Consider the following 14723-nt stretch of genomic DNA (forward strand, 5'->3'; position numbering starts at 1 on the left):
GAGTGAACCATGGAGGCGATGAGTTGTGATATAGGAGTACATGGAGTTGAAGCACAGTGCGCCTACCTGTAGGAGTCAGCCATAGTGGCGATGGGCTGCGGGATGGAGGAGTACATGGAGTTGAAGCCGGAGTTGAGCGGTAGGCGGCCCGCGGGCGCGGTGGGCGCCCCCGCCTGTTCGACGGCGCGTCGCTGGTTGCGCAGCTTCTCTTCGCGCCTCCACTTGGCACGCCGGTTCGAGAACCACACCTGTGATAGACACACAAAGCCTCTTACTGCTACCAGTTCACGCTCGTTTAATTAAGACTACTTTCTGAAACTACGAGCAGGCAATCGGTACTCATGCGACAGGATGCGCTACCTAATATGTTCAAAAACACCGTGCTCAAAAACGGGATTTTTTGGGGCTTATACCTCGGTTTTTACTGGTGGGTCAAGTGTTTAGGATAGACATTGAGCTAGGGACCATTAGTACATCCAACAGAAGGATCTTCATGTAACTATATTAAAGTACAGGGCAAAAGTTTGAATATTATAGACTTCCTCCAGCTTAGGAAAATGGAGCAAATCGGTTGGTTCTTTTTGCATTTGATGAGGTCTACGATGCGCCTTAAGGGGCTTATGGAGGCACCATTTAGTTCATGGCCAGTCCCTGCGAAAATCCGGAAAACATATTTTTTAGGTAACAAAACCGAGCCGCGGATTCCAAGACGGCTACGCACAACAAATGGCTGAAATTGTTGTGATATATTCCTAGGACTCCGATCTCGAATAACACTGAAAATTTTTTGGTATCTTTACCCATTTCCGAGATACAGAGGTTCAACGTTACCCTACGTGTACACATAAAACCGAGCGAGGTGGCGCAGTGGTTAGCACACTGGACGCGCATTCCTGAGGATGACGGTTCGAACCCGCGTCCAGTCATGCTGATTTAGGTTTTCCGTGATTTCCCTAAATCACTTCCGGCAAATGCCTGGATGGTTCCTTCGAATGGTCACGGCCGATTTCCCTCCCCATCCTTCCCTTATCCGAGCTTGTGCTCCGTCTGCAATGACTTCAAAAAAATGGTTCAAATGGCTCTGAGCACTATGGGACTTAACATCTGTGGTCATCAGTCCCCTAGAACTTAGAACTACTTATACCTAACTATCCTAAGGACATCGCACGCATCCATGCCCGAGGTAGGGTTCGAACTTGCGACCGTAGCGATCACGCGGCTCCAGACTGAAGCGCCTAGAACCGCACGGCCACACCGGCTGGCTGTAATGACTTCGTTGTCGACGGGACATTAAACACTAATTCCCCCCCCCCCCCCTTGTACATGTAAAAATATTCAGGTTAAGTATCATGTGAGGAGAAATCTAAATAATAAATAACCTCAGCAAATTGATCAAATTTTAACGGTATATTCTATAGGTATTTATCTAGAAGTATCTTCTTCCCAGTTTCAAAAATCATTATCCGTTATCGAGAAACACCCCAAAAACCTGGTTTTCGGGTACCAAAACCGTGCGTGTGAGCGCGAGAGGTGAAGTGCGTGTTAAAAACAGCGCGAATATGACAGCATGTCAAAATTTTTGGAAAATTGTTTCAATGTGCTGAGAAAGGTAGAATGAGGTAGCTGGTGCCCCATGTTTCAGTCAATCTTTTATTAAATAGGAGCATATTCGTCTTTTTTGTGCGCTGATGGGAGCATTTTCCCGCTGTGTAAAAACAACGTCTTTAATGCGTGCGTAGTACCATGTTCCACGATGAGAACCAGTTGGAACTATTAAATAATGATACATTTTTAGATTGTCACATGCTCTGCGGATTCATGAAAGATGGGACAAAAATTACGTGGTGCTAGGAGCGCCATAAGCTGTGCAAACATACAGGCGTTCGTTATCATTCACATGCGAAAATTTCAATGTTTTCAATGTTTCCTTTCATCTGCCCCTTTACTGATATCGAGGGACAACTGAGTCTATAATCACAATAGTGACTGACCCACATGTTTGGAGAAATAACAATGTCTGCATTAAACACTCCGTTATAACTGTTCCTAGTGCTACAGTGCCTACCACCGTCTGCCGATAACATTCTCGAAATGATACTACAAACAGATATGTGAGCTCTAATCAGTTTGTTGTCTTACAGGACGCAAAACTGGCTCAATCAGCGTAGACCACTATCGAAGTATGTATGCTTGGAGCTGTTACTTGGAGCTGGGACTGGCAGTTCATGTATCGTACCACGATGCGTCTCAGGACACACTATAGCTGCTTTATAAACGAAGTGACAGCCGATGTGGTCGGCATATTTCGTTTCTAACCGTCTAGCAACTGTTTACAGGGCAACAATTGTTGAACTAAATGAAAAAAAACTAAATTAGTTACAAACTACGGCGTGGACACACTTTATTCAACATGTAAACGTCACTACAGATATTCAGATTTAGGTTATGACGTATTAGATGCGTCTGCCATCATTGGCGATGATGTGGCACAGACGAACAGCGTAATTCTGCATGACCCGCTGAAATATCGGAACATCGATGCTGTCGTAAACCTTGTGAATGGTTGTTTTCAGCTCTGCGATGAATTTGAGGTTATTGCTGAACACCTTGTCTTTAATACAGCCCCACAAAAAGGAGTCGTATGTGTTCAGAACCGGAGAATATGGTGGCCAATCGAGGCCCATGCCCGTGGCCTCTGGGTACCACAGAGCCATAATGCGGTCCACAAAATGCTTCTCGCTGGCCAGTGTGGCAGAGCGGTTCTAGGCGTTTCAGTGTGGAACCGTGCGACCTCTACGGTCGCAGGTTCGAATCCTTCCTCGGGCATGGATAAGTGTGACGTCCTCGGTTTAGTTAGGCTTAAGTAGTTCGGAGTTCTACGGGACTGATGACCTCAGATGTTATGTCCCATAGTGCTCAGAGCCATTGGAACCATTTGAAAGTGCTTCTCCAGGACATGAAATACTCTCTTGCTTCGAAGAGGTCGAGGTCCGTCTTACATGAATCGCTTCTTGACGAAATCAGGGTCACTTTGGACAATGGGGACGAAATCATCTTCCAAAACCTTCACGTACCATTCGGCAGTCACCTTGCCATCAATTAATATCGCGCCGATTATTCCGCGACTGGACATTGCACACCACACCGTCACCCGTTGAGGGTGAAGACACTTCTCGACCGCGAAATAAGGATTCCCAGTCCCCCAAATGCGCCAATTTTGCTTATTGACAAAACCATTCAAATGAAGGTGGGCTTCGTCGCTAAACCAAACCATACAGCACATACCAATTCCCATTAAGCCCCGCAGCTAACCGTGCAGTTTGAACGTCCTAACGCAAACCGTTCAAAAGTTTTGACGATTTTATTTCATATAGTTCAATAAATGTCACCCTGTAAATGCACCGTACTACACTACGAAATCGCGTAATGTAAAAGCTGAACTGTCAGGTAAGAATTGTGTAACTGTAGCTAGCGTGATGTGGTTTGTTAATGTGAATGATGCTGAAGGACATAAACATGTTACACCTCTCCGTTGTAGAGATTATTGGAAATGAAGTTCGGAAGATTAAACTAGCTCATCTAGACAGCTTGAGAGTTGAAGAATGGGCGATTTATTGATTGTTCTATCCTCTGGAACTCTCGCCGATATTAGAGCTGATACTATGCAGACATCAAGCGTGGTTAGGTTACATGGAAAGCATCTGCTGGTACCACTAACGTAAATGAGCTTTAAAGCGGAGGGCAACGAGTCCGGAATGGAGAGAAGTGTGCACGAAATATGCGATAGGGGAAGAGGGGAAAAAACCCTAAGCTTGATTCATGCTCTTGTATATTGAAATGTTATCGGAAATTTGAGCTTCATCATCAACGGTACTTATATAATTCATTTCCTAGTTTAGCGAATTTCGGCCTGCACTCAGACAGCACATATTTTTTTTGTGTGGTAAGAGTTTTTCCTAAGTCGTACTCATATGTACCTGCCACAGTGGATTCTCGCCGTGAAAACGCCTTTCACATTGAAGAGCGATTAGAAGTTAAGGGGTGCAAAGCATTCTTTAAAAATTTGTTAAAAATATCGGATGCATAGAGGGCTACACTTTCACATTTTCCAGTGAATCTCACTCTTGCTTCTACCTTCTCTATGAATAGTTTTATGTAATGGTTTCATTTTAAGTCGATCTGTAGGCATACTCCTAGATAATTATCTACTGCTTTTCACCAGTTCCAGTAATTGTTTGACAATCATCTAATATATCATATCGGATGCATAGAGGGCTACACTTTCACATTTTCCAGTGAATCTCACTCTTGCTTCTACCTTCTCTATGAATAGTTTTATGTAATGGTTTCATTTTAAGTCGATCTGTAGGCATATTCCTAGATAATTATCTTCTGGTTTTCACCAGTTCCAGTAATTGTTTGACAATCATCTAATAAAAAAAGTCCCTTTCAGCCTATTTATGCTAAATACTTTGAGTTTATGACAAATGGCTCTGAGCACTATGGGACTCAACTGCTGAGGTCATTAGTCCCCTAGAACTTAGAACTAGTTAAACCTAACTAACCTACGGACATCACAAACATCCATGGCCGAGGCAGGATTCGAACCTGCGACCGTAGCGGTCTTGCGGTTCCAGACTGCAGCGCCTTTAACCGCACGGCCACTTCAACCGGCCACTTTGCGTTTATTTTTGTTTTAGTGGACCCAAATCCAGTACCCCCACCCGAGCAAAAGCCGGCACAAACTGGGAGCTCATCAACTAGTAAGGACCTCATCTCTTGCCCTCACTTTCTCTGCAGTAGAATAAGCAAGCACCACGTAGTACATTTTGGCCCATTCTAAGAGGATGGATACAGGCGTTAACGAAATTTTCTAAATGGTCATCATGTCTCTGAACCACAAACTCTTCAAAACAGAATGTCGTATACAGTGTCTTTTGGCGTACAATCAGTAAGCAAGTACAGAGTCCACAAAGGATAGGGAGAAGTAACGGTTCCGAAATGGAAGTGAATGGGAACATGAATCAAAGCATCATAAAGTTGCAGTTGTTCGTTTAAGAGGAGGCCCTCGTTAGTGACAGTATGTCTAAAGATGTCAAGTACTTCTAAGACGTCAAGTTTGTACCCTTTCTTCTCTCTATGCAGAGTCATCATTTCACCACGAATATTTACAATTTTGACGTCTCGTAATTTATGGAAGTACCAGTTTTTATTCCACGTTCTCCATTTCAGAGTTTGGTAAAGTGTTAATCATTTTAGGCTTTTATTTTTTGGTTCGTTTAAGCATTATAGGCGACTTCCTTCTGAAGGAAATACCCTTAGCGGTATAAAATGGTTCAAATGGCTCTGAGCACTGTGGGACTTAACTTATGAGATCATCAGTCCCCTAGAACTTAGAACTACTTAAACCTAACTAACCTAAGGACATCACACACATCCATGCCCGAGGCAGGATTCGAACCTGCGACCGTAGCGGTCGCTTAGCGGTATAGAAACCGGGTCAAGATTCCTGCATTAAACTTACGCTAATCGGTGGGCTGTATGCTTTATATATTGATAATTTATTTACAGTTGCTGCTGTCAGCCATGTTCGAAATTGTGATAATCGCCATTATCATTACAGAGCAGATGGTGTAGTCTACGGTGGCAGACAGGGAAGCTTCACGAAACGCACAGCGTATTAGGCGGTACTGCGTCTCCTGCAGACTGGTATCTGCAACCAGAGAGCTTTGCGAGTGTATTCTTTTGCGTTCTTTGTCTCCGAAAACGTAAATGGTTTCTGGCCGATTGCTCAGCCTTCTGGTGGCCGGATCGCTGCGCGCTGTAATCAATACCGGCAAAGTTTGGCAAACAACGCCGACGCAGCTCCCTCTCCCCTTTCTGTACAGCTGCGCGAAAAACAAACAGAAATCACGGCGGCCGAAAAACCGCGAAGCAAATGCAGCGAGAGCGCTCCGGCATTGTTCGGGCGCGTCGAGAAAGGACTCGCGTGCACGCATTAGTCTCGTTGGCGGCTTCCTTTTGTGCGTGAGTCCCGCCCCTCACTTGCTGTGGGTGTCAGTTCCCTCCCCCCCCCCCCCTTTCCCTCCCCACTAACGTGTCGGCGCGTGTGCGTGGGTGCACAACAGAGAGCCCTGCTCCTGGCGGAGGTCGCAAAATTGCCGCTGAGGTTTGCGAAGCGCCAGAACAAAAGATATGTGCGAGGAAATTGAGTCCCGCCATGCAAACCAAACAGCGACACGTGTTGATAGGCATCGCCGTGATTCTGGCGCCTCGCGCACATCTCCCATTCACAGTGGCTCGCGCCCGCCGCTGGAAAACACAATTGATTTATAGACAGCTCTGTGACGGAAACGAACAGAAAAGGCCGTCGCGGTGCCGGACTGAGAGCGGAGAGGGGGAAAAGCGGGGGGAGGTTATGAGCAACTCTGGCGGTTTGCGTGTGGCTACGGGCGAGGCTTCGCGTAATGCTATGCATGAGCTGCCGCTTTATCCATTAGCCGCCCGTACAGGTGGCCCGGCATATGCGTGTTCGACGACCGGAGCCAATCTCGCAGCCCCGATAACCTTATCGCCGTGTCCGTAGTTCGCCCTCGCACTGTTTTCGGAGCCGCCGTATCACCACCGCACCATCTTATTCGGCGAAATTCATTTGTATACGTGATTCCATCATCGCGTAAATGAAATCCGCTTTTCAGCTGTTATTGCGTCAGGTTTGATCAGAGTGCCTATCACATTTATTTTTGTTATAAAACACAGTGTTTCAGAAAGATTCGCCGGACATCACAAGATTATAATACCTACATGAGTGAAGATATAAACTTGGGTGGGTTTTTATTTAAGATTCTTTTGCTTTCCAAAGATTAAGCCTCTGCAGCCATTACATCCCTCTTCAGCAGTCTTGTTCAATTCGGCCGTTCCTACGATCCTGGCTTCAAAATTCTTTTTTAGAAAAGCATCATGTATAGTTAAGTGCCCATAGAGTTTTGCTTTGCGTTATGGTATGCGTTATGCGTATGGTACATTTCTTAACCGGACACGGACCTTATCCCACGCACTTAAACCGCGTGTGTCTGAGGCAGACACCTACATCTACATCTACATCTACATTGATACTCCGCAAGCCACCCAACGGTGTGTGGCGGAGGGCACTTTACGTGCCACTGTCATTACCTCCCTTTCCTGTTCCAGTCGCGTATGGCTCGCGGGAAGAACGACTGTCTGAAAGCCTCCGTGCGCGCTCTAATCTCTCTAATTTTACATTCGTGGTCTCCTCGGGAAGTATAAGTAGGGGGAAGCAATATATTCGATACCTCATCCAGAAACGCACCCTCTCGAAACCTGGCGAGCAAGCTACACCGCGATGCAGAGCGCCTCTCTTGCAGAGTCTGCCACTTGAGTTTATTAAACATCTCCGTAACGCTATCACGGTTGCCAAATAACCCAGTGACGAAACGCGCCGCTCTTCTTTGGATCTTCTCTATCTCCTCCGTCAACCCGACCTGGTACGGATCCCACACTGATGAGCAATACTCAAGTATAGGTCGAACGAGTGTTTTGTAAGCCACCTCCTTTGTTGATGGACTACATTTTCTAAGCACTCTCCCAATGAATCTCAACCTGGTACCCGCCTTACCAACAATTAGTTTTATATGATCATTCCACTTCAAATCGTTCCGTACGCATACTCCCAGATATTTTACAGAAGTAACTGCTACCAGTGTTTGTTCCGCTATCATATAATCATACAACAAAGGATCCTTCTTTCTATGTATTCGCAATACATTACATTTGTCTATGTTAAGGGTCAGTTGCCACTCCCTGCACCAAGTGCCTATCCGCTGCAGATCTTCCTGTATTTCGCTACAATTTTCTAATGCAGCAACTTCTCTGTATACTACAGCATCATCCGCGAAAAGCCGCATGGAACTTCCGACACTATCTACTAAGTCATTTATATATATTGTGAAAAGCAATGGTCCCATAACACTCCCCTGTGGGACGCCAGAGGTTACTTTAACGTCTGTAGACACGCGGTTCCTCAGAACACACTGTCTTTTTCTGCGGGCAATATGCGAACAATAGACATACACTACACTTAGACTACACAGATACAGACATAGATATATACACAACAATAAGAGACGGAGAACAATGGACACAATTAAACGCACTGACAAACAGTGTTTCGAAAACAACACATGAAGAGTACATGCGGACACGACATTACAGACAAGTCTATGTGCAGCGTCACAACAGTCTCCAGAGAGTGGACAGCGATATCCACAGTGACAGCGAAAATAGTGACAATGAGGAGGAATAAGAGGAGGTAGCTGAGATGTGACAGTAAATAAGCATAAGGTGCTGGCGATCTAGCCAAGAAATCACCAAATGCTGTACATGGATGGACACCTAAAGTAGTTAATACATAGAATTAGTAATAAATAGAATAAGCAACATTATTTGTCTACTAATAACCATTTGTGTGTGTGTGTGTGTGTGTGTGTGTGTGTGTGTGTGTGTGCGAGAGAGAGACTGGCTGTCAACGGCTCGAAGAAACCATTCCGAGCTATTCACCGTCAGTCACGTTCGGTGATGGTACTAACAAATCTCTCCTCTATCCTATCTTCTTTTTATATTCTTCTTAAAAACAACAAAATTTTATTTATATTTCAACCTTAAATTATTGCTATTTTGAAAAGTGTCATTCTTTGTAAATTTTGTAGATGAAACAAAAGAAAAGAAAACTGTAAAAAGATGAAAAACGAAAATTGTAAGATCTACGACCTGTTTTAAACATCAGGTAATAGGTCTATAATTTGGCAATAAATAAATAAATTTGCTTTGCGTTGACCTATAACTTTCAGTAATTATTTTTTTCTCTCCTATTTTTAGTAGAACGAACTCATTCGTTTTCCTCCCTGTCCAATTAATCCTTGTAATTCGTCTCCAGAATGACTTTTTACACGGCTTAGAGGCGAGCTTTCTTCTGCTTTGCTGTCGTCCAGATTTCACACCCGTGTGTCAGGAGACTCTACACAAAGGACTTTAAAAATCTGTTCTTATTGTGGAAGCTGATGTGCTTGTTCAGCGGAAAGTTCTCCTTATTTTGGCGCACACGCTTGGCCAGTGCCAGTGTTCTGTTGACTTCCTTGAGACGTTTAATGTTTACCTCTACAATGCTATCGAGGTAGTGAAATTAGGGTAATCCCTCGAGTCATTCATTGCCTATTTTTATGTCAGTCGCACCTCCATCTCTTCCTTGTCTATAACCGTGTAGTGATACTTGGTGACCAGACTTCTTTCCTGACACAACCCTCACACCAGGACAGTATTGGTTTCCCCAACTGTTTGCATCTTCTAGGGTAAAGCACATGTTCAAGAGTGAGATCATTTTTTTACTGTTCGTGCTTCGTGTATCTGAGGTGGGAAATGGGAATCAGCCCTGTATTTACCTAGGTGGATGTGGAAAACCACCTAAAACAACATCCAGACTGTCCGACACACTGAACCTCGTCATTAATCCACCGGGTCCATTCGATGCGGAGCGGCCGCGCAATGTTGTAAAGCAAAATAATAGCCACATAATTACCTGTCTTATTTGTATGAAAAAAATTGCTTCTGCACGGACAATTTTAACATCTCTCGCGACTTTTGGGAGTCCAGATATCATGCATCCTACTAATTGTTACACACGGAATGAAGGCTGCAACTGCTGACCTGTAGCACGGTGCGTATTACTCACTAGTAGCACAAATGGTACCAGCATTGCATTCAGTCCTCATTATCCCTGTAAATATTGACAGGTTATGCGTTAACTGTCAGTAAAAAACAGGTGATGCCACGTGCCTCATGCTGTGGCCATTCAACAAGCACTTCAGCCGTTCTGCGACTGCAGTTGCACCAAGTGTCTGTGTAAATTCCGTGGGACAACAAACAGGCAGGAGTATGAATTGTAACTGGTCCTTTTTTCCTCAGAGTGTGGTATGTAATGAGCTTGCTTCCATGGTACACCAGGATACGGATATTAGGATTTGCAGAAACAAGCCTACTGCTGGGAGGAGGACAAGTTTGGTTAAAATTTCCGAAATCCTCAAAGGATCGGCAACTACGGTTCGGCCGAAAGTGAATAACGGACATCGGCCATTCAGTTGGCCGACATGGGCACTCAGTAATCACCCCCTTCTGAAGCTCCTCTGTAACTCGCAATTTGGAAAATTGCCCTCTGCTGGCAACTGCCGCCGTGAAAGAGCGACTGCATCAGAGGTGTTTCCACGCTTCTGCTTAAACAAACCGGCAGCAAGAGCTTTCAGTCTTGATGAGGGCTCCACGACCCTCTCCCAAACGATTTGGAGGTGCCACTTGCAGCTCAGCCTCGTGAACGGCCTGCTACGTACGAGTAGGATACTGTCGTTTTTACTCGCGCAGCTGGTCACCGTAAAATTCTTGCCATTTCATCTGCTTTCTACAACTGTACTTCGCAATCCACCATACGGCGTGTGTGCTTTCCATTTACTCTCTTTCGACTCCTACTGCAACAGTGAGTCACATCTACGAGCCATACCGCTAGTGTGCTCAGAATGATTTTCGTGGAATGCTGATATTTTGATAGCATTGAGGAGCGTGTATGGGATACACTGTTCTTCGACACAACATAACTTGGCCCTATCGGTCTTGTAAAGAACGCAAATATTATTGTTTTGCCATCCGTTTATAAGCATTTCACCAGCGATTAGGGCTTTGGAGCACAGTGTAGCAATACTAGGTTGTTGAAAATCACCTCTACTGAAGGACCGTTTCCGGGTACCTAGTTGGGTGCACCGAAGGAGGAATGAGTCATTAAACCAGCAATGTGTAGAGGCGATTCTGTCATGTTTCGTGGGTGTTTTTCATACTACAGTTAACCTGAATGAGTGGGTCCATCACTCACTTGGGTTTCTATGAAAATGAACCAGGATGTTTATATCAACATTTTCGGTGGCCCAGAGTTTCCTTTCCACTACATCTCAATGATGGGTATACTGTGGACATCCCGTCTTCCAAGATGAGAACAGCAGTGATCGGAGAGCTGCATGCACATGTTCTTGGTTTGACGAACACTCAGGCACTCTATGGCACCTCAGCTAGCCAGCTAAATCACTCGATCTTAATCTTGTAAAAAAGTCTGAACTATCTGGAACGACAAGCTAAATGTAGCAATCGACATTTCCCAAGTTTGGCAGCTCTAGGGATCGAATCACCAACGGGAACCTTCAGCAGAGTACAGAATATCTAAAGAAACAGTGGATTCTCTTCCTCGCCGAACTGAGCGATTATCAAGGCTAGTGATGGTGTTACACTGCATAACCGTGATGTCTGCCCGCGGTGTGGGGAGGGAGATGGGCGGAGTTTACTATTTTTTTGTTTTTTGGTTGAGTGATTTTACGTGGCATAGGGTAATCTACAAGCTCCCAATTTAGCTGCTGATGCGAGGTTTCTTGCGGCCACAGTCCAAATAACATTGGAAACGGATAACTTATCTTTTGCCATGTGCGGTGGAAGAAGTAAGTTTTCTTTTATTTCCTTATTTAATTTAATATTTTGATTCTATCCGTCTTGAAACTGAGGGAGGCAAATTTTTCAATCTCTGATTTCTACGTTTATTACAGGAATAAAAACGGAAAATCGGTTACTTCAGAGACCGGTTATTTGGAGCTGTTTTAACAATCAGGTTGAACCATCGAAAAAAAAGCGGTATAACCGAAAACCGGTTGTGTCAGCGATAGACGCCACACCTACTCGTTATTACCATTTACCGAGAACGTTCTTTCGATATTACGTAATGTTTATGGCACATGAAGGTTGTGAATTTGACTGAGTATGTGAACACCTGTGCTCCTGTTGCATAGCAATGTAAAGCCTAACCGGTAGCTATACAGGGTAGTCAAAAAGAACTTTACAATTTTAGAATGATACAGAAGTTTACTGAGACAACTTACAGAATCGATAGATGTGTCATTTTGTAGCGCACAGCCTCAGGTTTGATTCACACAGTGTATTCAGTACTCCATTCCGCCACCAGGAGCGCCACGGTAGTACACAGTTAAAATGGCTACTATCACTGGTGCGGAGTGTGCTCGCTGTGTGTTTTGGGTAGGCTTGAAAACTTTTTAATTCCACCGATCGATGAAGATGACCGAGATGGGATGGTTCACTACCAGCAAGACGGTGCACCACCTCATTTCCTCAAGGAAGTTCGAGATTTCCTCGATAATCGCTTCCAAGGTCGGTGGATTGGCCGTGAGGGGCAAGTCACATGGCCACCTCGTTATCCATTCTTAACACCATTGGAGTTCCTTCTCTGGGGTTTCATTAAGGACCGTGTGTGTATTCCTCCCTACCAAACAATTTAGCCGACCTGAAAAATTGAATCTACGCTTGTCACTGCAAATGTTATGCCCAATTTGTAGCAACAAGTGTGGGAAGATTGATTGATTTAGAAGGGTTATGTGACTAAACGGTATGGGAAGAGACTGAATACCGGTAGGATGTTGCCGCATCACAAATGGTACACTACTTGACATTAAAATTGTTTCCAACCGATTTCTCATACACAGACAGCAGTTGACCGGCGTTGCCTGGTGAAACGTTGTGATGCCTCGTGTAAGGAGGAGAAATGCGTACCATCACGTTTCCGACTTTGATAAAGGTCGGATTGTAGTCTATCGCGATTGCGGTTTATCGTATCGCGACATTGCTACTCACGTTGGTCGAGATCCAATGACTGTTAGCAGAATATGGAATCGGTGGGTTCAGGAGGGTAATACAGAACGCTGTGCTGGATCCCAACGGCCTCGTATCACTAGCAGTCGAGATGACAGGCATCTTATCCGCATGGCTGTAACGGATCGTGCAGCCACATCTCGATCCCTGAGTCAACAGATGGGGGCGTTTGCAAGACAACAACCATCTGCACGAACAGTTCGACGACGTTTGCAGCAGCATGGACTATCAGCTCGGAGACCGTGGCTGCGGTTACCCTTGACGCTGCATCACATACAGGAGCGCCTGTGGTGGTTTACTCAACGACGAACCTGGGTGCACGAGTGGCAAAACGTCATTTCTTCGGATGAATCCAGGTTCTGTTTACAGCATCATGATGGTCGCATCCGTTTTTGGCGACATCACGGTGAACGCACATTGGAAGCGTGTATTCGTCATCGCCATACTGGCGTATCACCCGGCGAGCCATTGGTTACACGTCTCGGTCACCTCTTGTTCGCATTGACGGTACTGTGAACAGTGGACGTTACATTTCAGATGTGTTACGACCCGTGGCTCTACCCCCCATTCGATCCCTGCGAAACCTACATTTCAGCAGGATAATGCACGACCGCATGGTACAGGTCCTGTACGGTCCTTTCTGGATACAGGAAATGTTCGACTGCTTCCCTTGCCAGGACATTGTCCAGATCTCTCACTAATTGAAAACGTCTGGTCAATGGTGGCCGAGCAACTGGCTCGTCACAATACGCCAGTCACTTCTCTCGATGAACTGTGGTATCGTGTTGAAGCTGCATGGGCAGCTGTACCTGTACATGCCATCCAAGCCGAGGCGTATCAGGCCGTTATTACGGCCAGAGGTGGTTGTTCTGGGTACTGATTTCTCAGGATCTATGCACCCAAATTGCGTAAAAATGTAATCACATATCAGTTCTAGTATAATATATTTGTTCAATGAATACCCGTTTATCATCTGCATTTCTTCTTGATGTAGCAATTTTAGTGGCCAGTAGTGTAGTCACATCGAACCAAAATGCCGCTTGACACTGTTATGTGAAACTTGAGGCTGTTTGCTACAAAATGAAAAATCAACCGATTTTGTGAGTTATCTCAATAAATATCTGTATCATACCTAAGCTGTAAAGTCCTTTTTGACTCACACTGTATTTTGGCTTTAGTAAATGGTTTCCCTCTTCTTTTTTTTCTAATCTTTTTGTGTGATCGTTAAACGGCCCGGGTCAGAGAAAATGCTGTCAGCCACGCAGTTCGTAGCGTTCTGTCGCACGTCGGCTGCGGTACAAAGACCTATGGCAGTCGGCGGGACACTAATGAATGACTGCAACAGAAGTCGCGGCTGGAGGTGGTTCGCGACTGCGCGCACGCTCTGAAAGCGCCCCCTTGGGCTGACGGCGCACTTCAAAGACGCGCGCTCACTGCCGGGCCGGGAGTTTATTTCGGTACACAGCCGCGCAGTAAGCCCCGGGCCAGATGGGAGGCGCGCCGCTGAATAACGCTTTGTGTAAACTAGGAAGACAGTGGCGGCAGGCAGGTGAATAGCCGCGTTCTGCCGGGCCTGAGCGAGGCTGCGCGGCCGCTTTGCCGCAGCCATCGCAGTCATTATCGATGGCGGCGTCGGCTCTTCCTTTTCAGGAGGCCCTCGGCCCGGCCATTAGTTTAATTTCTGCGCTTTTGCCAGCCGGCGCGGGGCCGCCTGCCTTGCGCGTCCCTGCACGTATCTCTCTCTCTCACTCGCTCTGTGTGTGTGTGGGGGGGGGGGGGAGGGGGCGGGCTGGTGCGTGGGTGGGTGTGCGTTAGCCGGGCCACGGCAGAGGAAGGGCCGGTGAGCCACCGCAGAACACGAGTGCCCGCAGGGAGTGCCGCGCTGTATTCACATTTAGATACTGGCGCCCAGCCGCCAAAGTAGTTGCGCACGATGCTCTTTTCAAAAGTTGGTGAGCGGC

The 14723-nt window shown here is 45.8% G+C and overlaps 1 protein-coding gene across 1 annotated transcript in view; it reads right to left on the reverse strand.

Moving 5' to 3' along the window:
* The window catches only part of LOC124805675 (paired box protein Pax-6-like), a 337185-nt gene that overhangs the window by 35001 nt on the left and 287461 nt on the right, over positions 1-14723 (reverse strand). Inside the window, exon 7 of the mRNA XM_047266245.1 lies at positions 67-248. Coding sequence (XP_047122201.1) covers positions 67-248 — 182 coding nt within the window. The remainder of the gene's footprint in view (positions 1-66; positions 249-14723) is intronic.

The sequence above is a fragment of the Schistocerca piceifrons genome, chromosome 7, assembly GCF_021461385.2.
Source record: "Schistocerca piceifrons isolate TAMUIC-IGC-003096 chromosome 7, iqSchPice1.1, whole genome shotgun sequence".
Classification (NCBI taxonomy): Eukaryota; Metazoa; Arthropoda; class Insecta; order Orthoptera; family Acrididae; genus Schistocerca; species Schistocerca piceifrons.